Below are 27,441 nucleotides of genomic sequence, written 5' to 3'. Positions count from 1 at the left end.
ATTTATTCAATGTAACTGGTTTAGAGTAAAACACATGAAATTTAATGTGGCTGTGCGCAGCTAAATGGAGTTTTATAAACACACTATCTCCAAAAAATGTCTCCCCACCACAAAGACAAGCATTTCACATCATTTGACCATAAACTGGAAACAACCAAGTGCTCCCTGCAAGATTTCAAACAGGGGTAAAAAAAATTATCAGAATTGTGATTTGTCCACTTGTGGAGAGCTACAGAAAGACCTGGAATAAGCAGGTACAATAGTTTAAAAGAAAGCAATAAATAATGCACCCAACTGCCATGGCCTGTATGCATATTCACCACCCAATACCCAATATTGCTGAAGAAAAAGCATGCTGAAGTGAATTTAACGTTTGCACAACAACATAATCTGGACAGGTAACTGCATCTTTGGCAAATTCACATTTAGACAAGTTCAAAGTGAGGGACGCTGTCTGCAAGAAAAGACCTCAGAGAGCATCTGTACATGTTCTGCCCCAGTGTCTGAATAAATAACTATTTCATCTAGATATACTGCACAATTATTCACTCCAGCAAGTACCAGTTTCATTAGTCTTTGGAAAGTGGCAGGGGCATTCGGTAAACCAAGTGGCAGAACTGTATACTTTAAAAACAAATTCAGGTGACACAAATGCTGAAATATCTGAAGCACAAGATGTCAGTGTAGCTTGCCAATAGCCCTGGAGTAAATCAAGCTTAGCAACAAATCTTGCAGAAACAACACAATCCTAGGAAGCGGAAATGAATCAGGTTTTGTGACCAAATTAATTCTCCTATAATCCTTAAAAAATCATTTTAAATGACTTAACACTGTATGCATTATGCTTTATTGGGGCATGATTATTTACTTAAATGTCATGTGTCACAACAGATGTTTGAGTAGGGATTTCTGAATATATTGGTAAATAAGCTTGAATAAGTGCAATCACATATCATCAGTCAAGTCACTCAAATAAGAAGAAGGTTGGGAAAGATATTAGATTTTGGCAAATAAGCAGTTACAATAGGGGCACTACCGAGAGTTAACCCATCCACATCAGGATTTTACACAGAGGGAATCACAATAGCAGGTGCAGCAGAAGTCAAATTGCTTTTTGTAGGAGTTGGTTTCCACTGGGTGACAAAGCAGATATGCCTTCAATATGCTATTCAGACCCCTTTAAATTTTTCACTCTTTGTTTCATTGCAGCCATTTGCTAAAATAAAAAAGTTCATTTTATTTCTCATTAAATGTACACTCACTACCCTATTTTGACAGAAACAAAACAGAATTGTAGAAATTTTTGCAAATTTATTAAATAAGAAAAACTGAATTTTGACATGATCATAAGTATTCAGACCCTTTGCTCATTATTGAGTAGAAGCACTCAATTTGGGGATCCTCTGTCATTCTTCCTTGCAGATTCTCTCCAGTTTTGTCAGGTTGGATGGTGAACGTTTGTGGACAGCCATTTTCAGGTTGCTCAACTGGGACTCTGGCTGGGCCAGTCAAGAACTGTCACAGAGTTGTTCCAAAGCCACTCCTTTGTTATTTTAGCTGTGTGCTTATGGTCATTGTCTTGTTGGAAGGTGAACCCTTGGCCCAGTCTGAGGTCCAGAGGACTCTGGAAAAGGTTTTCGTCCAAGATATCTCTGTACTTGGCCGCATTCTTCGTTCCTTCAGTTGCAACCAGTCGTCCTGTCCCTGCAGCTGAGAAACACCCCCATATCATGCTGCTGCCACCACCATGTTTCACTGTTGGGATGTTATTGCAGGTGATTAGCATTGCCTGGTTTCTTCACACATAAGGCTTAGAATTAACACCAAGAAGTTCAATCTTCATCTCATCAGACCAGAGAATCTTATTTCTCGTAGTCTGGGAGTCCTTCATGTGTTTTTTTTTTGGCAAACTCTATATGGGCTTTCATATGTATTGTCACTCTGCCATAAAGCCCCGACTGGTGGAGGGCTGCAGTGATAGTTGACTTTGTGGAACTTTCTCCCAACTCCCTACTGCATCTCTGGAGCTCAGCCACAGTAATATTTGGGTTCTTCTTTACCTCTTTCACTAAGACTCTTCTCCCACAATTGCTCTGTTTGGTTGGAAGGCCAGGTCTAGATAGAGTTCTTGTTGTCCCAAACTTCCTTCATTTAAGAGTTATGGCAGTCACTGTACCCTTAAGAACCCTGAGTGCCGCAGAAATTCATGTGTAACCCTGGCCAGATCTGTGCCTTGCCACAATTCTGTCTCTGAGCTCCTTGGACAGTTCCTTCGACCTCATGATCCTCATTTGCTGTGACATGCATTGTGAGCTGTGAGGTCTTGTATAGATAGGTGTGTGCCTTTCCTAATCAAGTCCAATCAGTTTAATTAAACACAGCTGGACTCCAATGAAGGAGTAGAACCATCTCAAGGAGGATCAGAAGAAATAGACAGCATGTGGGTTGAATATGAGTGTCACAGCAAAGGGTCTGAATACTTATGATCATGTGAAATTTCAGTTTTTCTTTTTTAATAAATTTGCAAAAGAATTCTACATTTGTTTTTTTTCTCTGTAAAGATAGAATAGTGAGTTAATGAGAAATAAAATGAACTTTTTTGATTTTAGCAAATGGCTGCAATGAAACAAAAAGTGAAAAGTTTAAAGGGGTCTGAGTACTTTCCGTACCCACTGTACTTCATGTTTGACAGCCATCTTATGAAGTACCTGAGAAAAAACCTAAAATTAGTGCCCTGGTCTGTTTGAATGACTTTGGGCAGGCCAAAGACAGAACAAAATTTCACTATTGCTTTAGAATTAATGGTGCACAATGGTATTGCCACGCTTGGTATTGGGTAAACGCTTAGCAGCACACATGATGGTTAAAAGATATTCATACCATGAATGTTTTTGGCAATGGATCAACACAATAAAGAATAATTTTCTCAAAAGGTACCACTATAATTAGAATTGGTTTAAGAGGGGCAGAAGGAATCTTTTGATTATGCTTACCTGCAATCTGACAGACATGACTGACAGTATTTTGAAACTGCTGATTTAAGTCCTGGCCAAAAAAAATTTAAATAAAAACATTCTTCAGAATATGGGCATTGTCATGTACTAAGCTCAAAACAGATTACCTGTAACCCTCAGGAATAATAATTTGATAACAGTATTCCACTCCAAGTCTGGTGCATTTGAAAGCATCCACCTTTGCATTAGCACTCCCTCATTCAAATAAAAAGCAACAGACTGACTAGCAATTTCACTCTTAGGAATAATGTTTGAAAAGCACAAAGCTAAAGATATGTCACCAAGCTTAGCCTCAATAAGCTGTACCTCACTGATTTTTAAGTCAATAAGTCAATCGCAAAACCTACAGAAACCTTTGTTCACTGATCTCATGTGCTGACTTCTTTAAAACAGTTTCTACATGCGGTGACACCATAAATGTATCTGACAAATCTATTTCAAGCCGGGGGCTCTTGTTACTGCACAAGCTGAAAACATGGAAAGAAACTCCTTGTCCCCATACCCAGTTTCATGAGTTTTATTCACCTCTGGCAAAGGAAACACTTTTCCTCCTGTTAAGACTTTCCCAAGTATTAAAGAGATCCCTACAACAGGCAATTCAGACGGCACAGAAACCTGCATAAACCCTGACACAAAATCCAGGATGAAAGCCTGCGTTGCTCCAGTGTCATGCAAGATGATAACAAGCTGATGTCCCTGATCAGAGAAAGAAACCCACCCACCTAGGAAAAAGGCTTATAACCGTAATCATACACTATGCTAGACTCTAGTAACTGAGAAACCACAACAGGTTGAACAGAACCAACACTATTAACATTGTTTGTTTTTCTTCTGTTGCCTCTACACTCCACCACTAGGTGCCCTGTTTTACAGCAGTAAAAACAAACATCAGATTCACCCAACCAATTTGCCTTTTGATTCACCCTAGATAATACTAGGGATGTCCGGATCATGTTTTTTTTGTCCCCGATTCCGATTCGAGTCATTAATTTAGAAAACACTGCCTGCATCCAAGCAATTGCTTATTGTTATTTTTTTTTAAACATAAAATTAAACCAATTTTTTGTACAAATTCCACTTATTGCAGCATTGCAATAGCATGACTAGAACACCTAAAATAAGCAAGATAATCACAGTTCCACTTTGAACTTAACATCCACAGTCACAACACAAAAAACAACTCAATTCTGCTGTTTAATGCAGGGATAGAGTTAAAAAAAAATAGTGTACTAAAAATAAACACAAACAATCCACTCAAAACTGGTGTAGCAGAAGCTTAACATCAACATAAAAAAAACATTTAAACATTTAAAAAATAAGTTACTTGGCAGCATTAAAGTAAAACCTGAATACCAAAACCTGAATTTCTAAAATATCTGAAAAGAGATAAATAGCATACTTAAATAAGAGGCCATAGCCATTAACAGAACTAAATCTTTAAAAAAAAAATGTAAATGATACTGGTGAATGACCTTTGATTCATTGTACAGCATGACTTTATCATAGCATATGAAAAGTGCATTTAATAGACTTGTATCTGGGATCCTCTGAAATGCTGAAATGTCTATCCACTGCCTCCAGGAGAGTGCTCATTGTCTTGATACCATGGTCAGTGCTCTGCTCTTGAGAAAGAACACACTTAAGGACTGTTTTGGCAGTGATCACATCAACTGCAGTTGCCGTCTCAGTGCTCACTACCCTCGTCAGTTTTTAAAGTCTTCTGCATCAGTGTCCACTGGTTTATCGACAGTGTAGCTGGAAGGTTGTGGTCAGCTGCATAGACACTGAGAGGACGCGTTTGCTCAAAAAGACTCTGCATCATGTAGTGAGTGCTGTTCCATCTAAACTGCACATTCTGTTGTAGGTGCTTTGCTGGCATTTTCATATCAATGTGTATATCCTCCAGATGGTGGGTTATTCTCATGAAATCAGTCTTATGAGTTGGCATGAAGAATTTTGATAAACAAATTTAATTTGAACAAAATAATAAATATAAAATCATCAACATCTTTCTGTGGTCTGTCTTGCACATGTTTTGAAATGGACATTATACATATATGTTTTGTTATTTTTTCAAATTTTAGGGTAAAATTCTCATTTCCGCAATGTGTCCATCTCAGAATTTAAGTATGTTGTGTAGAAATTGTAATATTTAAAATAAATAAATAAAAACTTCAATGCATGTCATATTTTAAACACTGGTAGTAAATAAAACATGCAAATGTGATATTTTTTAGTTAAATAAATAAAATTAATAAGGGAAAGGAATTTGTCCAACACCAATTTTCTCATCCTCCGCAACAATTTTCAATCACTGTTTAAATCCAAAAGGAACTTAAATTTTCAAGGCATTTTCGCAGTAAGGGAAGACATTGGCTGTGACACTCAAGATGGCAACCAGGTAAGCAGCTCCTCTCATATCTCTCTAGATAAAAGTTAAATGTTTGCATAGTTTCGGTAATGAGAACTTAACTATGAAGCACTATACAGATGTTTAGTTCCTAATTGTCAAAACATACATTCTGTGTACAGAATTAGATGTCAGACCACATGGATAAAAATGTAATTTTAGTTCATATGAAATGTTTATTATAACATGCAATGCCTATTTCCTTACAGACAGGTAGCAGTTGAGAAAAAAAGAGAGCAGCAAAAGCTAGGTTGTCTAAGTTTAGGGAGAAAGTTTACAGCAATCCTGAGCTGCTTGAGGAGTACAGAAGAAAAGAGAGAAAGAGGTTAGGGGACAAAGTGATTATGGGAAATTATTATAACTGTCATTCAGAAAAACACTTGACTAAAAACACAGACACGCAATTGTTCCAGCTGAAAAGTTACTTTCACATCATATTATTTGTGTACAATCCACACTTAGTAATGCATTTCACATTTTGTTCATTCCTATAATTTTCCATTTCCAGATATCAGGAACGTAAGCAAAATGGGAAAATAAAGACCACTCAAGATCTAACCAAAAAGCAGCATGACAAAAAGAAAAAGCAATGGAGGCCAAATATTACAGAAAAAACAAACTACTTCAAACACTTCTGGACATTACCCCACCCTCCTCACTAAGTGAGACAGAAAATTCCTTTCCGCATGAGGAAATTAACAGTCAAGAACTCAAAAAGTCCAACAGTGAAAATGCTGAAGAACATATGTCCTCAACAGAACACATCCCAGTCACATCACAGTTCACCATCAGTTCAACAACAACAACAGGAGAAAAATACTTATACCTGACTGGACCAGTGGGATCATCCACAAGAAAAAAAGTAAGGAGAGCAAAGCTTGTAAGCAAATTAAGATCAAAGTTATGATATGCTGAAGAGAAACTTGAGGAAAACAAGTAAGAAAAACAGCAAGAGAAGGCAAATGACAAAACTTGTAAGCGATTTTCTGCACCAAGACAATGTCTCCACTGCTCTCAATAGTAAAGCTGGAGAGATTAGGTGAAAAGGACAAATCTACAGAAAAAGGACCCTGTCTGACACCCTGGGTAATCTTCATAAAAGATTTTGTGCAGAGAACCCAGAGCAATGTGTGTCCAAATCTCAGTTCTTCAAATTGAGGCCATTTTGGATAGTTAGGCTCAAAGTCACATACAGGGACACGTGCATGCAAAAATTAAAAAGTTGCAGCAGCTTGGGGTCATCAAACAGCAAACACAAGAGACATTGTAGAGTCCAGTGTGTGTGACACAAACAGCATATCCTGCATGTATAGCCGATGTCCACACTGCAAAGAAAAGATATTTCCCACATCAGTGGATCCTTTGACCCAAGGAAAATTGTCACATGGCAGGAGTGGGTGACAAGGCCTATCAGCATTGTAAAGACAGGCAAAGATGGATCTGCTGAAGAGAAGGAGGTGAAAAACACTTTCCTTGAAAACAAGCACACTTCAATTGAAACGTTGGTGGCCCTGACCATTGAGAATCTCTCAAATTTTTGAGTCCATCTATTTAACATAAAGCACCAATTTGTGGCACGCAAAACTTTGAGAGAGGCCCTCCCAGAAACTGATGTGGCAGTACATGTAGATTATAGTGAAAACTAATTGTCTCGTATGGAACAAGCATTCCAGACAAGTGTTCCCTAAATTCCACCAGTATGTGAACTTTGCTACGAGAGGAGCGAACACGCTGGATCTTGTTTACACAAACGTTCCAGATGCGTACAGGGCAGAGCCCCGCCCCCACCTCGGACACTCAGATCACATGTCTGTTATGCTAATTCCTGCATACAGACCCATCATCAGGCGATCGAAACCTGTCCTGAAAGAGGTGAAAATCTGGCCATCAGAAGCAATCTCTACTCTTCAGGACTGTTTCGAGTGCACTGACTGGGACATGTTTAGAGAGTCTGCAACTTACAGCAACACAATCAACCTGGAGGAGTACGCATCATCAGTGACCAGCTACATAGAGAAGTGCATCGATGATGTGACCATCTCCAAGACCATCACCATCCGCTCCAAACAGAAGCCGAGGATGAATGCAGAGGTGCGTGCGCTGCTGAAGGCTAGAGACGTTGCTTTCAAATCAGGTGATAAGGCGGCCCTGAGAACAGCGAAGGCCAAACTCTCCAGAGCTATCAGAGAGGCAAAGCGTGCACACGGCCAGATCATTCACAGCCACTTCCAGAGCAGTAGAGACACTCGGCGCATGTGGCTGGGCATCCAGAGCATCACCAGCTACAAGACTACACCACCTGCTTGTGATGGATATGCTTCCCTACCAGACGTGCTGAACCATTTCTACGCACGGTTTGAGGCACAGAACAATGTAACGGCGAGAAAGTCCACCCCTTCTCCCAGCGACCAGGTGCTGTCTTTTACTGCAGCCTACGTGAGGAAAACTCTATGCAGAGTCGACCCGCGGAAAGCTGCTGGACCAGACAACATTCCTGGCAGAGTGCTCAGAGAATGTGCAGACCAATGTAAGGGACCACCATCAAAGTGCACATCCTTAGTGTTGAATTTCAAAATATATCGTCACTGTAGGACCATCAATTTAAAATAAATTGCTTTAAAGCCTGCCTCATTATCACACGTAAATGCAGCCTACAGTAAGCCATATGGGAGTAGATATTAGCGTTTAATTTCAATTACCAGTTCCAATGTTAACAAATCTTTAATGTAGGACACAAAATTGTAAAAGCAAAGAGCAGTATAGTACGCCGTAACTGGTTTTAAAGTTTGCGTACTACAGTAACTATTGAGATTTTGAAGTTCAGCACAGGACTTAAGGATGTGCACTTTGATGATGGTCCCTTACATTGGCGCCTGAAGACCCGCTGAGTTCTCAGTTCAGTTCGTAAAACTGTGTTCAGACTTTCTTGAAACGAACAATAAAAATAAAACGAAAGTGTAGCCTTGAACTTGTGTCCTCTGGAGAAGGAATAAAAGTGGAAATCTTGTAATGAGCTCACTTTTAACAACACTAACATCGGAAATACTAATGTGTGTCCAATATTGAATATAAAAATGAGAGGCTGTGTTGTCAGTGGCATGGACAGCGGTTGTTGTTGGATATTCTGACGCCCTTTTTTCTGATAGTATTTTGCCTGAGGGAATTTGGGTTGAAGCATATTGGTCTGATGTCTATTTGTCTGAGGGAGTTTGGTCGGAAGCCTTTTTTTCCGAGGGAATATGGTCTGAAGATTTTTTTTTCTGAGGGTGTTTGGGCTAAGGGCGTTTTGTCAGTCGAGTTTGGTCTGAAGACTTTTCTTTTTTTTCTGAAAGACTTTGGTCTGAAGCTTTTTTTTCGATGGAGTTTGGTCTGAGGGCGTTTGGTCTGACGGTTTTTTCCGAGGGCATTTGGTCTGAGGGCGTTTGGTCTGAAACTTTTTTTTTCTGAGGGTGTTTGGGCTGAGGCCGTTTGGTCTGAAGTCTTAGACATGACGATGGTTTTCCCGAGACTTGACGTCGTGTGAGGAATGATGCCGTTCTGTTCAATGCCTGGTCCTAAAATGTATACCGTACACCTGCACCCACACGGCCCTCCGTGGATTTGGTTTGACACCCGTGCTATAGGTGTCAGAGGAAGACATTAATGATCGTTCATCGTTGTTTATTTTCAAATTAATTAATTATCAGATTATTCATAAAACTTTTTATTTAATCTCTGTTTATTAAAAAAAAAATAATGTTTTCAATTGAATATTCTAAAGAAACAAGTTAAATCATGCAGTATGTTGGGAAATTAAGAATATTTTAAGAATAATAAATATAAAAAAATTAACACTGCATTAATTTATGTAGCTCAGTAGATGTGTTGTTAATCTACTTTCAAAATTGCAAATAAAAAAATCTTTAATCATATATTTGATGTAATGTCACATTGCGGAAATTTTCTGTGGAGTTCTTTAAAACTTTAATCTTGAAAAACGCGAATAAATATGCAAAAAGAATCCCAAGAAATGTTCTGAAATTAATACTCATATAAAGTTTAGACCTTAATCTTAAATCATCAAAAGGAACTTTACCTTTAAATGCCTTTTGAAAATTTCCATGTTCGATGCCCTTTGAAACAGAATTTCATGAGAATGACCTGTGCGTAGGCCTGTGGTGAGTACTTGAAAGGTCCTATGATCTTTCTAGCGTTAACCAGTGTGTCTGTGATGCTGCGCTGAGAGAGCAGCCCCTTGTGTACAACAAGCAAGTGTATGGGCGATGCAGCCCATGTTTGGTACCCCCATATTATCTTATGCTTTTTCATATTTCTTGCATTGTCACGCAAAATAACGTAGGCCCATTGCTTGTCTATTTCCCAAGTGTTCAGCCTCTTCACTATTGCTTGTTTTACGTGCTCTGCTGTATGAGACCCGCGAAACGGATGAGCATGCAATAATGCACGCTTTAAATCAAAAGCGGAGTCAATCGAGTGTGCAGTGAGGCTAAGTAATGACATTGGAGAAACATCACAGCTCCAAATGTTGGTGGTAAATTCAATAGCAGTCACGTCTGACAAAATACCTCGCAGGTAGTTGCCAACTTTTTGGTAAAGCCCCAGCAGAGCAGTTTCTGAAATGTAGTGCCTCAAGGGTTCCTCCAATTCCGTTCCTCCAAAAGACGACGAAAACCTGTATTTTCTACCATGGTAGTAGGCTGGTCATTCAGAGCGATGAATTCAACGACCTTCACTGTAATCTTTTTGGCCATGTTGCTGTCTCTAGAAAACTGTGTTTTAGATGTCGTATAAAATTAGTAGCATTGAATGCAGCTCTGCTACTACCGCCTTGTGAAACGCTCACATTGCACACGTTACATTTGGCTGTTGGACTTGTTTCGTTTTCCAGTTTAAAATAGCTCCACGCTGCAGGCATGATAGTCACTTCCTACCACATATTGCGTTCTCCGTTTATGACACCTACATGGCTGCCTACGTAAAACAAAGGATCGGGCTTAGGTTTGAGTTCAGTAAAGCATATTAAGATATGCCTTGATCGGCCTAATTCCAATCTGTTAGACCAGATCGGGACATCCCTAGATAATACCTAATTTTCCATCGGAGCAGTAGAAATTGCTCTTGCAAATTTAATTTTTTTTAATCCAATCCAGCAGATGCTCTTATTGAACAGGTTATGAAAAATCTATTTACTAAGTCCAACACAGCCGCACCTGCAAGAGAAGAAACCTTTATCTCATTGAACCCCCTGGAGTCTGAGGTGATCTCACATGCCTTGATATTTTAACAAATTTCACCTACATAAGTAAATTTGTTCTGAAAATGTACACATGCTAATATTCAGCACAAACCCAGCAACAATAATGTGAGAGAAGTAGGGGTAGGCAATATGGCTGTAATATAATATCACAATATTTGAAGATTTTTTCAAAGTATTAAATGGTTTTATTTATTAAAATGTTTTATTTTACTTCTATTTTATTTTACTTTAAATTACTACAAATGTAATTTAAATCATTGAGAGCCGCTTTCCACCGTACTTCACTGTGCCTAAACAACTCATGTAAAGAATATATGCCATATTATGGATAATTACTTGAAGTCGTTAGGTAAACATGTTAGGATATCACGATATTGACATTTTAAAATTGTTTTTAAAAGGATGATGATATTATTGTGAAAGATACGATATGGCACAGCCCTAGCGAGAAGTCTGTATGTAATTCATCTAATAATAGACTTCCCAAAAACCTATTTTCAAAGGTGCTGATATATAATGAAAAACACATTGTGAACATTTATTAAGTTTTCTTTAGCACTCTGAACTCTGACAATATGGGTGTTGGCTACACATGGGTGTTTACAGCTTTCTGATTTTTTAGTTTTTCTACTATTTTGCTCTGAATCTGATCTGACACTATTTTTCTATACCTGTGGCTCACAAATTGACTATTCATGAGATAGGTGTGAAACACAAGTGAGAAATAATCTCCCTCCATGAATCATTTGTAAACAGTGGTATTTATTTATTTAGCCGAAACACAGACTATTTTGGAAGCCATACATATCAGATTCAGACGACTGCTTGAAAACAGCAGAGGGCACTCAACCTGTTTTTCCCCCTCTATCAGCTGAGCTCTGTGCCTCTGCATGTCTATGAAACATAAGAGCATGCCCAAATTTCTCCACACAGTATTGGCATGGTCTGGCTGGTTGGAAAACTGAAGGAAGGTGGAGAAGCCCAGAGGCAGCTGATCTTGAGGCTTATAAGCCATACCCCTGCATCAGACCAACAAATCACAGAACTCTATATTTCCGTCAACACTCTCTGCCACATAAATATGGCAGCCACACACCATCTCCAATAACCCTTTCAATAGCATCTGAAAACCTGTCTACGCTGTAACCATCTCTTGAAGACAACACAGCGTTTACATCAGATGTTAAACTACTACCTCTTAGGGTGATGTCAATAACGCACCATCACCAGCCAATACCCTGGAGAATTACACTATTTCTGACAACACATTATTATAGGTAACAGTATTTGAATTATTTCTGCTTAATTGTGATTATTATATTATATTATATTATAATTTTAGATAATAATTTATCAGAAATTTGGATACTATTCACACTAGGATGCGAGTTTTCAGGATCTTCAGACTTTATGAACAAACTCTCTACACAGTATTATTTCAAATCAAAGAACACTTCCTTATGACTCTAATAAGTGGCTAGGCTATCTGGCTTGTGTGGATAATATAGTTTGCTCTAAATAAAATATAATTAATGATTAACATGTAAATTTATCAAGAGATATCAGCTCTGAAAATTATATTTTTGGAGCTTACTCTTAGAGCAGGTCGGCCAACCAATGGGCACAGTGGTTCCCTTGTGGTGGCAGAAGAGGGTCCAAGCCCTGGCTCGTCCTGTTCTCCCAGAGGGAGCTGCTGAGGCTGGGTTTGCTAACAAAGCATCATCTCCAAGGTGAGCTGGCCGCTCTCGGTGTCCTTTGAACGGTGACGTCAGTTGTGATTCCCTTCTCTGGACAAGTACATATCTCTGCAGGCCGGAAACCAGCAAGTGGGCAGAAACCAGCAAGTGGGCGATTTATGTTTTGTTGATAGGCGAATATAGGAAAAGACTCCTTTGTGATTTGAAAAAAGGGCATAATTTCTATCCAACAGAACTTGGTACCCTCTACTAGTTATAGTTTAAAATATTAGGTTTCAGTGAAAATTAAATACATAGCACTTCTGATATTTTAATTATATATTTTTGTTAATTTGATTATGGGGTGAACTGCAAACTTATGAAATCCATTAGGTCTCTCATGTCTACAATCATTATTTTAATTTGATTACAGAACTATAGGACTGTATTATTTGTTTTGTACTCTGCACAGTATTGGATTATAATCAGTTTAAATTTGTAAACCCTTAAGTAGAAATGGTGCTAATAATTTGCAAATAATCATAATATTCAGCAAACCTACCATGAGCACTCAGTTGTTGTGGGTGTATATGACAATAGAGTCAGTGCATGTAGCTACAAGTTAGGTGAACTTAATAAGATGGAAATTCACTGTAATGTAGTTATGGTTTAATGAATTCCAAGATAGTGGTGCAACCTTTCAGGAAATTTGGCTCAACTTAAAACTAAGAATATAAATAGACATTCAGAGAAGTTTGCTGTACTTCATCTAGTTCCTTTGCAATGTTTTAAATGATTAAATTATTTATTACTCTTTGCGTTCAGATGATCACACATGCTTTGATTTGGCATCAGAACCAGGTCCTGGAACACCCTACTCACAAAATTAATTGAATCATGTTTGTTTGAACAGGTAGAATAGGATCAGAGTTGGATAACACTGGCTTAGACTGTCAGAAAGCCTCGCTTTCTTCTTACCAGGATTGTTCATGTGAAATTGTAGAAGGACTATCATTCATTCATTGTCTGAAACTGCTTATCCTATTCAGGGTCACGGTGTGTCCAGTCCAGAGCCTAACCGGAATCACTAGGTGCAAGGCAGGAACACACCAGTCCCTCACAGGGTAACACACACACACACACACACATTCACTCACGCCGAGTCACCAATCCACCTACCAACTCCTCACAGACTCACGTGGCGTGTGGCTCAAACCCACAACCTCCAGGTCCGTGGAGCTGTGTGACTGTAACACTTCCTGCCGCAGCACTGTGCCGCCCAGAGGGCTATCAATTTATTTTAATATAGTTAATTTATTCAGTTTAATTTATTTCAGAAACACACCATATGTACAAATATTTGTAATGAATGTATTCTACATTAAGTTGCACCCATTACTAACACAGATGTGCAGACATGCACACACTGCCTCTCTAATCCCTGTAGAGAAATACTGACAATAGAATTGGATTCTCTGGAGTAGAGAAACATGAACCTAATGCCAGCGAAGAATATATAGCACCCCAGCACTGAGTTGTGCTGATGAACCCATATTTACTGTCATGTCTCTTGTTAGGAAGTGAGTAGTAGCCTATATGTAAGCAAACATTATCATTCTCAGTACATGTGGCCTCAGTTCAATGTTATTCTCAATTATTCTCTTTATTTATTGCAAGAATTTCACATATTAAGTGAACCACAAACAAGTCTGTAAATCACATAATGTACTCAATGTTTACAATGTACAATATTAATACTAAAAACAGAACACAATGTCCCAAAGAACTTGAGAATTAGGGGCCAACTACAGTCCAGTTTCCATGCCTTAAAAATTCTGGGGTCAGGGGCATGGTGTAACAACAAACATTGCATTGACCCTGAGACCCTGCTCATCAACACAACCTTTCAGAAAGATCTGACTAATCCATATCATCCCTGTTTTCAAAAAAAAATTAAAAAGGGTTCTTTAGCTTCTGGGTCATCTTCATACATGACCTCATCCAGAGCCTTCATGCGGTCCTTCTCATTCATATTCAAAAATCTTGGCCCTGATATCTGCCCCTGAAAAAGTGCAGAGTTTTGATCTATCCATTGTATAGCAATGGGTAGATGCCTGACAATTGCTGGTTCCTGTATAGCAATGGGTAGATCCCTCATAGCAATGGGTAGATCTCGCACGACTGGTTCCTGCATGAGGGGCAGAAGAATATTTGAGTGATAATCAAATTTAGTCTCAGCCTCACCGAGTCTGAATGAAAATAAACAGAATATTAGAGTTGCATGCAGTTATTGGAGGCATGATGATATATCACAAACAATGTTTAACTTCTTAGACTTTCCACAGAAATGGTGAAGTAATATTCTTTTTAGAAACCTCAATATTGCACCTAACTCATTTAAACAGCTAAAACCATATTAATTATCTACCCTTGTTTTAGTATATGGGGTGGAAATGTAAGTAAAAGTGGTGGTATGTTTGGCCTTGATCTTAAATACAACTTTAATATATAATATTACAAGAAATATAAAATATCATCTGTATTGGCCCTCTTCTTCTGTTGCCCAGTATTTGATTGTCTTTGAGAAAACATAAATGATATAACTTATTTTCATTGTATGTTTTCAAAATGCTAAATAAAATAATGTATAAAATATAATAAATCAAGATAATAAATGCAAATAACATACTGCAGTTTAATTCTTGAATTATCTTAAAACCTGTATATCTGAATGTATCTGGCATCGCTGAAGCCAGAAATGCAAAGTGAGTCAAGCAAGTACAGTATTCTTTGCTTGGGCTTCAAAATCTGCAACTTTTTTATTAAAACAACTGTTACTATACATGTAGACATTATTGCTAGCCTCTAAACAAACAAACACGCCAACAATGATATATCAATTCTACATTACAGGGTATGTACAGCTAACTAAAAACGTTGGATCAATTGGACTTTACCCAGTAAACAAGGAATGTCCCTGGACGTTCAAAATAGGTCTAAAAGTAGTCTGTCCATCAAGGACTTATTTTAAACGTCAATGGACGTGATGGTGGTGACCAATCAATAACGTCAGTGGACGTCCAAAATGGATAGTTATTGCTGTCCTGGTTGGGAGTCCCCAAAAGGGGGTGTCGAAAGAGGCTCCCTTTGTCTCGAATTTTCAGAGGATGTCTTGAAGTCCGTGTTTAAAGTTCATATAATAAAAATTCACCATTCTCAGAGATGGTATCTTATTCTGGCCAAAAATAAGTTTCACCTGCTTTGATCAGCTGTAAAAACGAGGCTTTGACTGGGCAACAACAACGAAAAACAACAAAGTAATTTGAGGCTAGCTGACGAGTTATTTCTACCGATTTAACTAGCTGACTCAGTCTCTAAATTACGCAATGCAAAAGTGACTAAAGCGTCCCTTGTTCAGTTTTATGAGACTGGTCCGTTCTCAGAGTTTTTCAGAATGTATCGAGCCAGAGATCACTCTGCCTTTAGTTGATCCGATATATGTCGACTCCGTTAAGCAGCTCAACTCTCTAAATGACTCTTTTCCTAAGCGACACTTTGACTCACGCCCTTTCGGCCGCCTTACTGTTTTCTATGTGGTGTGTTGTATAATCATATATAACACGACCATTTCTCACCAGTTCTGCTATGTTACCTTCAGATAAACCAAAGTTATGAGCTGTTGGATCCAGTGTTGGATATCCATCCAGCATGCCACATGTCTGTTCTGTGTTTACGTGTTGGGTGTTATTTTGTATGTCGCTTTCTAGGGCTGTATATATATATCAGTGGCGGATGCTGGTCTTTCAAGGAGGGGAAGCTCAATTTCGGCCTACATCATAAAATGTGTTGGTTTATTTATACGTAAATTCTACCCTCCGTTCCTTTTCAAGAAAATGATCTGTGACCCTGTCGTACCAACAAGGCATCTTTCCAGGGACTTGACTAGTGTCCTCTCAACGGCCAGCAGAGCTAGGCTGCTTAAACGGCCTTGGCCCATGTGAAGTGTGTCCGCCTGTGAGTGCTTTGTGACGGTGGAGGGGCTCAGCAGCACCCGCTGGACAGAAACTGCGATTGAAGTCAGAAAGTGTGATAGAAGTCAGTCTCCAAACACAAGCAGCTACAAAAAAAAACCCACCAGAAATAGAAGCTTGATTTGTCGCTAGTCTTTTTTAACAAAGAAAATGCCGCTAAGAGGACTTAGAAAGTCTCCGGTTCAACTCAGAACAGAATGAAAATGTAATGCTCGCACGGATCTTTACACCAAAGGATCGCTGATTTGCTCATTTCGCTGTCAATCAAAAAAGGATTCAGCCTCAGACAGATCGTCCAATCATCATGCAGAAACTGAGCGTCCGGGCCAGCCGAGGCCAGCCCACTGCCCCATAGACCCCCAGAGACGCTGAGCCCAGCATTTATCCAATGACTCGTCTCGTTTCACTGCACTTCGCTGTTTCGCTATTGAACTCTGTGGATGCTCAGCGTCCTCACTGTTTAAATCACTGTGAAATGCGGGAATGATTGAGAGGAAAGCCGCGTCTTTACCATTAGAAGCTGATTCTGAACAAAAGTTGAGCGCGTTGTAGGGCATATTTATTCAATGACATGTACACACAACAGTGTGTATTTGATCACTTATTTTTTGACATTTTAGGGGAGGCTGAGCCTCCCTTGCAGTCTTAGAGCAATTGCCTCTGATATATATATATATATATATAGAGGAGACATCCCCCCCCCCCCAACCTTTGAACAGAACTTTTAATCTATTTTCATGAACACATGGTTCATGGTTACATGGAGCACCCTCTTCACACCTTGAGATAATCCCATCAGCTGAGTGAGCCAAAGTGTATGCAGACTACCATTTCAACATTCAAAATCTCTTTTACCATGTTCAATATGGAATGGGTATTACAACCAAACACTGAGACTTCACGTAAAAGTAAAAAAAAAAAAAAGTGTCTTTAATAAGAATGCTTATCCCAAAAATAAACTTCGGGCATCATGGGAAAATAGAATAACACACGACTTCAAAGAGTTCTTCATTGATGCGCCTGCTAAAATATACATTACATTATTTGTATAATGATTAATCCTTTTTAATCAAGGTTGTATCATCTTAAAAACTTTCTTGCATTCATGATTCCCTGATGTAATCTAACCTAGATTTGAAGGATGAAAGTGTTGTTTTTGTTTTTGTGTTTACTGGCAATGCTCAGTCATAAAATTCCCCACAGAAAAAATTAAACAAACTATTAAAATGTATTTAACTTACAGTCGTTAAATCCATATATAAGATGAATAAATCCCAATTGTCACGCCCTTGTCGTGTCGTGTCTGTTTTCCCTGCCGTGTGCTCTCTTAGCACATGGCTCTGTTTGTTATTGTCCATGTCTCCGCCTTTGTTTCTCCTCCTCGTCAGTGTTATTTGTATGCTGCCCCTTCATTATCTGTTCCAGGTGTCCGTTGTCTATGTTAGGTATTTAAGTCCCCATGTCTTACTTCCTGGTTGTTGGTCATTCGTTTCTCAGTCATCGTGTTGCTTGGTCAAGTATGTCTGTCTCTACTATCATTCGTTACGTTTCCAGTTGTTGTTTCCTTCTGTTTGTTTCCCAGGTCATGTTTCTCAGTCTAGTCTGTCCATCTCTGCTGTTCTTCGTTTAGTCCACTTGTTTTGTAATGTTAGTCTGTCTTAGTTTTGTTATATTTTGTAAATAAAAGTCCTTTGTGTTTTAGCATTTGCGTCCACCTGTTCCCATGTTTCACATATAGTGTCATTACACACAAAAGCTGTAGACTGACCACAACGATCACCATATCTACAGCGCTTCGCAGGTTGTGTTTGTCAACCGTTTATCCAATGTAGTTTGTAAAAAGCCATGTGCCTTAATTACTGTTAGCATTAGTATTATACATTTTTTATACATCTTTTTTACTCATTTTTTCACTTAAAGACAACATTCCCCTTGATTCATATATAGGGTCATTACACACAAAGCTGTCAGACACAAAGCTGTAGACTGGCTGCCAATATCATTATTGCTACAAAATTTTCCAGTTGTGTTTGTGATATTTGACTTGGTGTTTGTTAAAAACTATTACTGTTAGCCTTGCTAATAGCCATGTCATACACGTCCATAAAACAATATTTTTTTTAGAGACAAAACAAAATTAGAAAAAATAAAATAAAATTTAGAGACAACTGTTCCCAAGCTTCATATATAGGGTCATTACACACAAAAGCTGTAGATGCCATGACTATTTAGAACTATTTGATTTTCGTTACACAAAATAGCAGTTTTAAATATTGGTAGATGGATTGGCGACTCAAAAGTGTCCGTAGGTTTGAGTGAATGTGTGAGTGTGTGTTGCCCTGTGAAGACTGGTGCCCCCTCCAGGGTGTATTCCTGCCTTGCACCCAATGATTCCAGATAGGCTCTGGACCCACCGTGACCCTGAACTGGATAAGGGTTGCAGATAATGAATGAATGAATTAAAGAATTATCATTCATATTATTCATTTTTGTTATGTTATATATATTGTAGAACTTGATACATTATATTAAATATTAAAGTACTAACTCTCCTAATTATTTTAATTGCTTTTATCTTGTCCTGTTATCATGAAAGTGCTTATTCTATTAAATTATTTTCTATTTTGTTGCTGAATTACATAACACTGATTATACCAAAAATCTTATATGACGAAATAAAAATAAAAAGTAAGGTATTTGTTAACACCCTTTTACATTTTTATTCTTATTTTTTTTTAACCAAGACAACTTTAATGCTCCATATATAATGGTGAGTTGGAATCTTTAATTTGAATTCATATAGTGATGTTCCCTGTGACTGGGTTGCATGCAGTGAAACGGTCACTGATTATAAACACCACAATTCTAAATGCTCTGTGGTCAAATGAGTAGGTAAAAAACAGGTGGTGACAGCAGTCAAATGACTGGTTCTCTATACTTTTAGTGTTAAACGCTTTGACGAGAGGCCAATCTTTTTAACAAACCCACCATGTTTGTCCACCATTTGAAGACAGAGCTCAACTGCTTCTGCATTGTGTGAAATATGAAACATGTTAGTCCTTCTTAACTGATCACCTGGACACTTGGTATGATATGTTTGGTTGGTAACACTTCTCAGTCTCTGCCTGAATCACCCATAACAACAACAAACACTAAATCACCATCAATACATCAGGGTTACTCTAGTACTCAATAAGTCACCACCCAAATATCTGCTCTATTTTCCTCCTGTGGGAGTCCTGACCCTTGCGGAACAGGGTAAAATTAGACCTACATAATATGCACTATAACATATGTCTAATTTTGTAACAACAAAGTGCATCTCTGTGGTATGTGTAGCTAATTAATTGGAATATGGGTGCAGAAAAAATGAGATTTTTAATCTTATGGCTAATTTGTGTATATGGCAATTATTTGTCACTTAAACATTTATTATGACATGGCTATTTGGTGTGTTCTCCCCATGGTGCCCCCTCCAGGGTGTGTTCCTGCCTTGCGCCCAATGATTCCTGGTAGGCTTCAGACTCACCACGACCCTCAACTGAATAAGCAGTTACAGACTGAATACAATGAATGAATGAATGAATGAATGAACATTTGTCGTTCAGGTTCAGATTAATTCTGTTTTATTTATAGAACCAATTTTACAACAAGGATGGCACTGTGGCACAATAGTGTTGCTGTCACACAGCTCCAGGGTCCTGTCTGTGAGGGGTTTAGTGGACCCACTTTGACCCTGAACTAAATAAGCAGTTACAGACCATGAGTGAATGAATGAATTTTACTACAGGTTTTGTCTCAAAGAGGCCTTACATAATTCCTGTCCCCAAGTGAGCAAGCTGATACTGCAGTGGCAAATAATTGTTCCTTTAACCTCATATTTAGCTCACTGGTCACCAGCGCCAAAAAAATGACTCATTGTTATATCCGTCAGTATATCTCAAGTACTACAAGTCCAAAGTCGACAACCAAAGTACCAAATTAAAGCTTAAAGTCACTGCTTTTCGTTGATTTAATCATTTTATATATACTCTCACTTGATAAATAAGTATTTTTGGTCGAAATATACCTTGCCAGGAAATTGTTATGAATAAATATTAGTGACAGTACAGATTTTCAGATTTTTCACAGCATCATATTTGAGTCAATGTGTACATATCATACACCAATCGAACAGGATCGACTCTCAGGATCACGAGGATATAAGCCATTATACGCTAAAATGTAGGACCAAGGAATTAAAGCCGAAAGAACAAGATATTTCAAACTTCAGGTTTCTTCCTTCACTAATGACAAAACCACTGCGTCTTGAAGCCTGAAGGGCCCACAAGCGTCTCACACACCAAGTTAGCAAAGCAGCGCGTACCTTAAGATAGTCCCCTTCAAAACAAGACTAAATCCTAGTGTCTCTGTCAAACCGTTCGTGAGTAATCCTCATGTTTGTGTCAAGAGTACTGGCCGGAAAAAAAATTTCCGAAAAAATAGTACACATTTTCAAAAAATAATTAAAATATGATCCCCGTGGAACACTGCCATGCTACCTACTGCCACGTAGCTTAGGCTCTGAACCTTCCAATGACATATCAATCAATTCTGTAGACCAATCAGGGGCAGAGTTATGGTGTTGCGCACCCAAGGAGGAGGGACAAACACGTAGCAGAGCGCATATGTTTTCATCGCCTAACAGACCCAGACACCGTGAGAGAGACTCAAACGGTTCTGTTTGACAGCCACAAGCTCCACAAACAATAATCAACAAACAAATTCAATAAACATGTTTTAAAGCTTAGATGTCTTTTACTAGTTACATTTCCCCCACTGAGGGCATTTAAATGCAGCAGGGCTGTGGGGGAGGTTGCCTTGTTCTACAGCCAATCAGAGTGCAGCTCTCACCTTTTAACCCATCAGACATTTAAAGGGGCACTAGGTCTAGACTATATATATATATATATATATATATATATATATATATATATATATATATATATATATATATATATATATACACTGTATTTTTGCAGTAAAAGTAATAATTTTACTTATGGGGCTTGGGGCCTAAAGAGACACTTGGAGAGGCCATCTGTCCACTGTCTGCTCCAGCATGAATAACTTCAAATCAACTCCAAATTTTACCTGATGAAAGTAGACCCCAGGAGACACAATTTTTAAAAGAAAAAAAGAAAAAGTTCTAAAATAATACAAGTGGCTACATTTTTTTTGTGGTTTTCATAAGCTTTTGACCACTTCATATATATATTTCAGGATCTCTAAATGGTTTCTTATACAAATTTGAAGGGTTTTCTGTAAAAATAAATCATGATAATGCCTCTAGTTTATTAACTGCTTGAGCAGATTTGGGTATGTAATTTCAGATGGAAAATGGAAAAAAGGCCTGGATTGTTAAGAGAAACCTTGATACAAACCCAAAGTGGGTAACCATACTCCACTTCTTGATACTGGAGCAAAACTATGAACAAACATCTGCCATTTTATAATCAGGGACCAGCTTATTAGAAGAATAATAGAATCACAATGTGTGTACAATGCCTGTTCTGAGCTTCATAAGTACTGTGTCAAGGAGGAGCAGCCTGAAGCAGGTGAAGATTGAGCAATTCAAGTTAAAGCTCAGTGTCAGCAGTTAGCTGGTAACATGAAAGTGATACACTCTGGCATATGCTGAAGACTCCACAAGAGATGAGCCAGAATCCACAAATATGCATGTACTTGGAGATGTGTAGGTGCTGTCTTGTGATAAAAATGAGCTGGATAGCAGGCAGGTAGGGAATTCCAATTCAGACCATCTTTATCCATCGTCAAGGCAGATTGACTGGCAATTTTTCTGTTCATCAAAGAAACATAGATAGTTAGTTCTGATATGTAATTCTGGGTAACTGAACACTAAAAGAATAATTAGAATGTGAGCTGGCACTCCAGTAGGACTAATTGTTGTGCATTGAAGATACAACTGATGTGATATATCATTGCTGTCCTATGAATAACATTTATCTACAAAATAACAACTTTTGAGGAGCAGGAAAAAACATAAACTTCAGTTTTTGAGCATTTCTCCAAGATCCATCCTTCATGAAATTTTCACACAGTGTGAAGGACATTCAATTGATGTAGTAAATGGAATATGTGGAAATACATGTTTTTTCATTGGACAGCAAATATATTGTAATGTGCAAACTGGACAGATAAATCATTTGCAAATTGCTTTACAGATCCATATTTTTCATAACTTTAATTTTCTTATTCTCTTTCAGAATGTGCATGTGAGAGAATCACTCAACCTAAATGTAACTTGGTGAGGCTGCAGTTTGTTTTCTTTTTCTCTCTTTCTCTGTTTTCCATTGTTTGACTAAATTTTTAATTCTATAAATATGGTGTCACATCAATATCAAAATTAAAGAGTGCAAAAACACCTGGTGAAAAATATAAACCTGTAACTTTTAATATTGTGCATGTGTAAATGTCCCTCTCATAAGCCCAAATGTGAAACTCACAAGCACAGAGAGAGGATTTGATCTGAATCATATCCTGATCATATCCTGAATTAATCACTTTTTTTTAACCCTCTCAAATTTTAGACAGTTTTGGGGTGGGGACAGTCTATAAAACAGTTATGTATTACCCAGATAACTAAGCTAAAGCCTGAACACAGAGTCTCACTCACTCACACACATCAAATTCCCTGTATTCTTTGAAAGACAAACAAATGCAATGCATACAAATATATTCTAATGATAAAGCTTATACAAAGAGAATCATTTATTTATTTGGTTGTAGTTTTGACAACATTAATTTTTGACTGCAGAGACCTGCATATCTTCCACAGTTCTAGTTCAAGAAAGAGCAAGTATAGTAATAATTCTGTTTTGCCAATTTCTATCAAATATGAATGGTCATAATAATATGTGAATTGAGTATAAACACAACATGAAACATCAATGTCACAATTAGAGGGCACCAGTTTAAAAAGAATATACCCATGTCACTGTTGAGTGACAGCATGCAGAGCTGCAGCTGGATTTACACTGGCAGTGCTGTTTTTTTTGACGGACAGCCTTCAATGATTCCCTTTGTCCTTGGTCACTCAACCAGCAGTTTTTTTACATTAATAGCATTCTCTGACAGATATGGCCTTTACCCACCCCAAACTTAAATAAAACCAATAACTACTTGAGTATCAAAATTAAAACACAAAGCAGCCAAAGTACTTGACTTCTGAGGACATCTAACAAATGGAGAAAGGCAAAATAATGAGAATGAAAAAGATTGTTTGAATACAATATTATGATGAATGCAAACACAATGCCTGCAGGCAGTTCTGTTATTTTGAGTAGGAAATTGATACATGCACAAGAGTAAAATTGTGTGTTTTGGAGATTTGGATATGTTGTGTCATACAAATTATGCTAGGTGTCAGTAAGGTGTTTAAAAATTGAATTTCGCGTTATAATTTTATAGCAAATTTGTGATTAAATGTTAATATATTTTTTACATATTGAGTTACATCAATTTAAATTTTGTATATACTTAGCACTGTATCAGTAAGTTTGAGTCTGCAAAAATATAAAGGATGAGATTTTTTTCTTTACACAAACTAATATGCACAACCACTTTTTATCAAACACATGAAATTAAGGATATCCTTTTCTACTTCAGTTTTCAGTCTAGATAAATGCCATTGATTATTTCAAGTATATGCTAGAAAGACATATTTAATCAAATTACACAATGTTTTTATGACTAATGAGGCCTGATAATCCATAAATTGTTTCAGTCTAACATTTTCTCTGTGTTCTGTTTAAGGGTGATACTTTGGAGTTAGACAGAGAGTTTCTGACAGACTCTTTGAACCACTGTGGCTGTAAAAGATATACGTGTGGTGAGAGAAAATATTTGAAGTTTGAGTATTTAATTCCTTTTTTATCATTCAAATTTGCTGCACTGATAAACTGACTTTTGCAGTTTACTGATTAAGTCACACCCTATTATTTAGTTTTGCCACGTTGTATCTTGGCTACCTGGATGAGAAAGGCATGCTGGAAGACCAAATCACGTATTATTATTTGTATATTTATATATGTGCAAATACAGTACGAAGTGGAGTGTGTGTCCATGGAGAGAGTGGTGTCATGCGCCCTGGACAAATTCTGATGGAGCGTAGTGCCCAGGATATATGTTACACAATGAAGTGCACACACACTTTTGACTCTGCCACTGGCTTCTTCTACATACAAGCAACCAGCACTAACTGCACAAAACAATGTCAGCCTGTAAGTACACATAACAAATAAATGCACACGAAAGTCATAAAGTTCCTCATAATAAATTTCATATTGTCTCTATCCAATAATGAACAATAATCTCTCGCAGAATTTATTTTTACTGCATCATTTAAACACAGCTGTCATTCAAAATGTGTTAAAAATGTATATGATGAATAGACCAAATTCTTAAAAATTGCTTGGAATAAAATCTATTTTACATTGAAGGTTAAGATGGTTTTCTCCTTCTTCTATAAAGTTACTATTTTGAAGATATATGTTTTTCTTTGGCAGTGATGACATTTTTACACCAAGCTTTATTGAAATGAAAATTGCTAGATACCCCATTATAAAATATTATTGAGGTGTGAACCATGATGCAATGTGTGTGGATATTTTAAGATTTATTTTTATGTTATGCAAACAGTAAAGGGGAGTAACAGAATGGCATTATGTATTTAGAATACAAAACATAAGTATCTTCATTCCAATACAGTTGCAGTGTACTGGGTTACATAAAGGTCATGTTCAGTTTGGTCATGCACTGTCAAATAAATTACAGCGATCATGTACTTTCTAGAAACTCTTAATATGCAACGTGTTTCCAGTTACATTAGTAGCATGCTTACTCAAGATCATTGAGCTGGCATGACACAGCCAAGAGAGAAATGTGTTAACTGTCTTGGAAATTCAAACAGTATTTCCAAATTAACATACAATATTTCCTATTTTGACATTAAAAACAGTGATTTAAAATATTTTGAAAAGCAGAATAGTTGAATACAAGAAGAAACATAACAAAGATTTCAGAAACAATGTAACCACAGCTCATTAGCATGTTACAAACATGTTAACAAACATGTTAACTCATTAACCCATAATAATTTTTATGTTGAAATTTAGGGGCCTGCAGATTTGAAATATTATTACATCGCTGCATTAGATCCAGAACATATAAACTTAAATGGTCAGATTATTTGTCTGGTGCAAAGTCATAAAGAACTTCAGTGAAAAAAGTGAATAAAAGTAAAAGAAAATCCTTCCTATGTGACTATGTTTACTAGTGCCTTTTTTCACTCTTTCCTGACATTCTTTCTAGTTTTAGTCAACATGCTGACAGTGGAACCCACCAGTTTGAAACATATGCCAATGGAAGTATTAATGTCTACTCAATTTAAAATCAATTTAGAGAAGATGAGAGAGGGGGGAGGTAGATTACTTGTGGTTAAAAATTAGGAAAATATGCAAACAAGTTGTTCCCTAAAATTTTTTTCTTACTCACTTTACCTTCACAGTGCTCTATTTTTTTCTGATATGTCTTAGAGCTTAAAAAAGCATACCTTATGAATGGTCATTTTGATTTAATATCAGATTTAAATGGAGAATTTTGTTTGCAGTAATCTATAACATATTTTCAGCCAAAGAAATTTACTGGACTCGATGAAGGAAGCTTTATAATTCAGGGTATTACACTGTCAAACCACTTTTATATATGCATACTCCTTTATATGTAAAGAAAAAACAAATATATTCGCAGCACCATTTGTGGACAAAATAAACATTACATTTTGGTATCTTAGGCTGTATTTAATGTTTAATATTTAAATGATTAAATATTGATTATGGGGACTTCAAAGAAGTAATATAATTTTAAAGCACAAAATATTTATTTTCACCAAGCCTTGATATTGTGTGTGTGTTTGTGCAAGTAAATATTTTCAAACTGATTTGGATATGTTTCACAGAACCAGATTTATGTGCCCCCTAAAGACCAGAGTGTGTGTTGTGGAGTGTGTAAGAATGTGTCTTGTGTGCACCACAGTGACAACGGGTCTCTAATCTTGTACAAGGTAAGACAATTTCAGTAAACCCTGCTGTACAGTTTAGCAGTAAAGAGCAGATGAAAACTTGTCCAATTTTTTTGACACTGTAATCTCATACATACCTAATAAGAGTGTATAATAAATATTTTCTGAAGGGAAAAAATTCTACAAACCACATTTCCAGAAAGGGTGCAACACTCTGCCAAATATAATTAAAACCAAAATGAAATTATATTAAAATAATTTAAAGTATGCTTAATTGAACTGATACAAATATTTTTGAATTTTGAAAGTGGAATTTGTTTGGTTTATTTAATTGATTTTAAAATGTATCCATTGAATATTATACCAGTAAAAAAATTGCAAAATTTTTGGGATGAGGCTACAAAACACTGGTAAATTTTTGTAATGCAATCAAAATATAAATTAGATTATTTGGCAACGTCAGTGAAATGTATCACAATTCACGGGGCGGCGGACTGATGGAGATGGACGCACACGCTAAAACACAGTAATTTTAATTAAACAAAAGATATAACAAAACAAAGATAGGCAACTACTGAAACGACAAGATAAAGGAAATGAAACGAGGAAACGACAGAGACAAACAGACCGGACAAAGCAACATGACAGGGAAACATTGGAAGTGAAATAACAAGACTTACAGGAAAGAAACGACATGACTTGAATTGAAAGGAAACAAAACGACATGACTAGGAATGGAAACATCAGGAAACAGGACTCAGGACAAGACAGGAACAGACACAGGAACTGGGGACACGACAGGACCGGATATAGGAGACTAAACAAGAGACTGGACAGGTAACTTACAAAATGAAACAGGAGACGGGACTAGGGACTGGAACAGACTAGACAGGACGGGAGTGGAAACACAAGACTTGACATGAGATTGAGGTGGCACACTGGACAAGAATTGAGACAATACTGGGGACTGAA

The 27,441-nt window shown here is 37.3% G+C and overlaps 1 protein-coding gene across 1 annotated transcript in view; it reads left to right on the top strand.

The window, feature by feature from the left end:
• The window catches only part of LOC136679069 (otogelin-like), a 509,929-nt gene that overhangs the window by 435,704 nt on the left and 46,784 nt on the right, over positions 1-27,441 (top strand). Inside the window, exons 50-53 of the mRNA XM_066657350.1 lie at positions 22,655-22,695; positions 24,204-24,279; positions 24,492-24,670; positions 26,407-26,511. Coding sequence (XP_066513447.1) covers positions 22,655-22,695; positions 24,204-24,279; positions 24,492-24,670; positions 26,407-26,511 — 401 coding nt within the window. The remainder of the gene's footprint in view (positions 1-22,654; positions 22,696-24,203; positions 24,280-24,491; positions 24,671-26,406; positions 26,512-27,441) is intronic.

Source organism: Hoplias malabaricus, chromosome Y, assembly GCF_029633855.1.
Source record: "Hoplias malabaricus isolate fHopMal1 chromosome Y, fHopMal1.hap1, whole genome shotgun sequence".
Lineage (NCBI taxonomy): Eukaryota > Metazoa > Chordata > Actinopteri > Characiformes > Erythrinidae > Hoplias > Hoplias malabaricus.
This window is presented reverse-complemented; position numbering and strand designations above follow the sequence as displayed.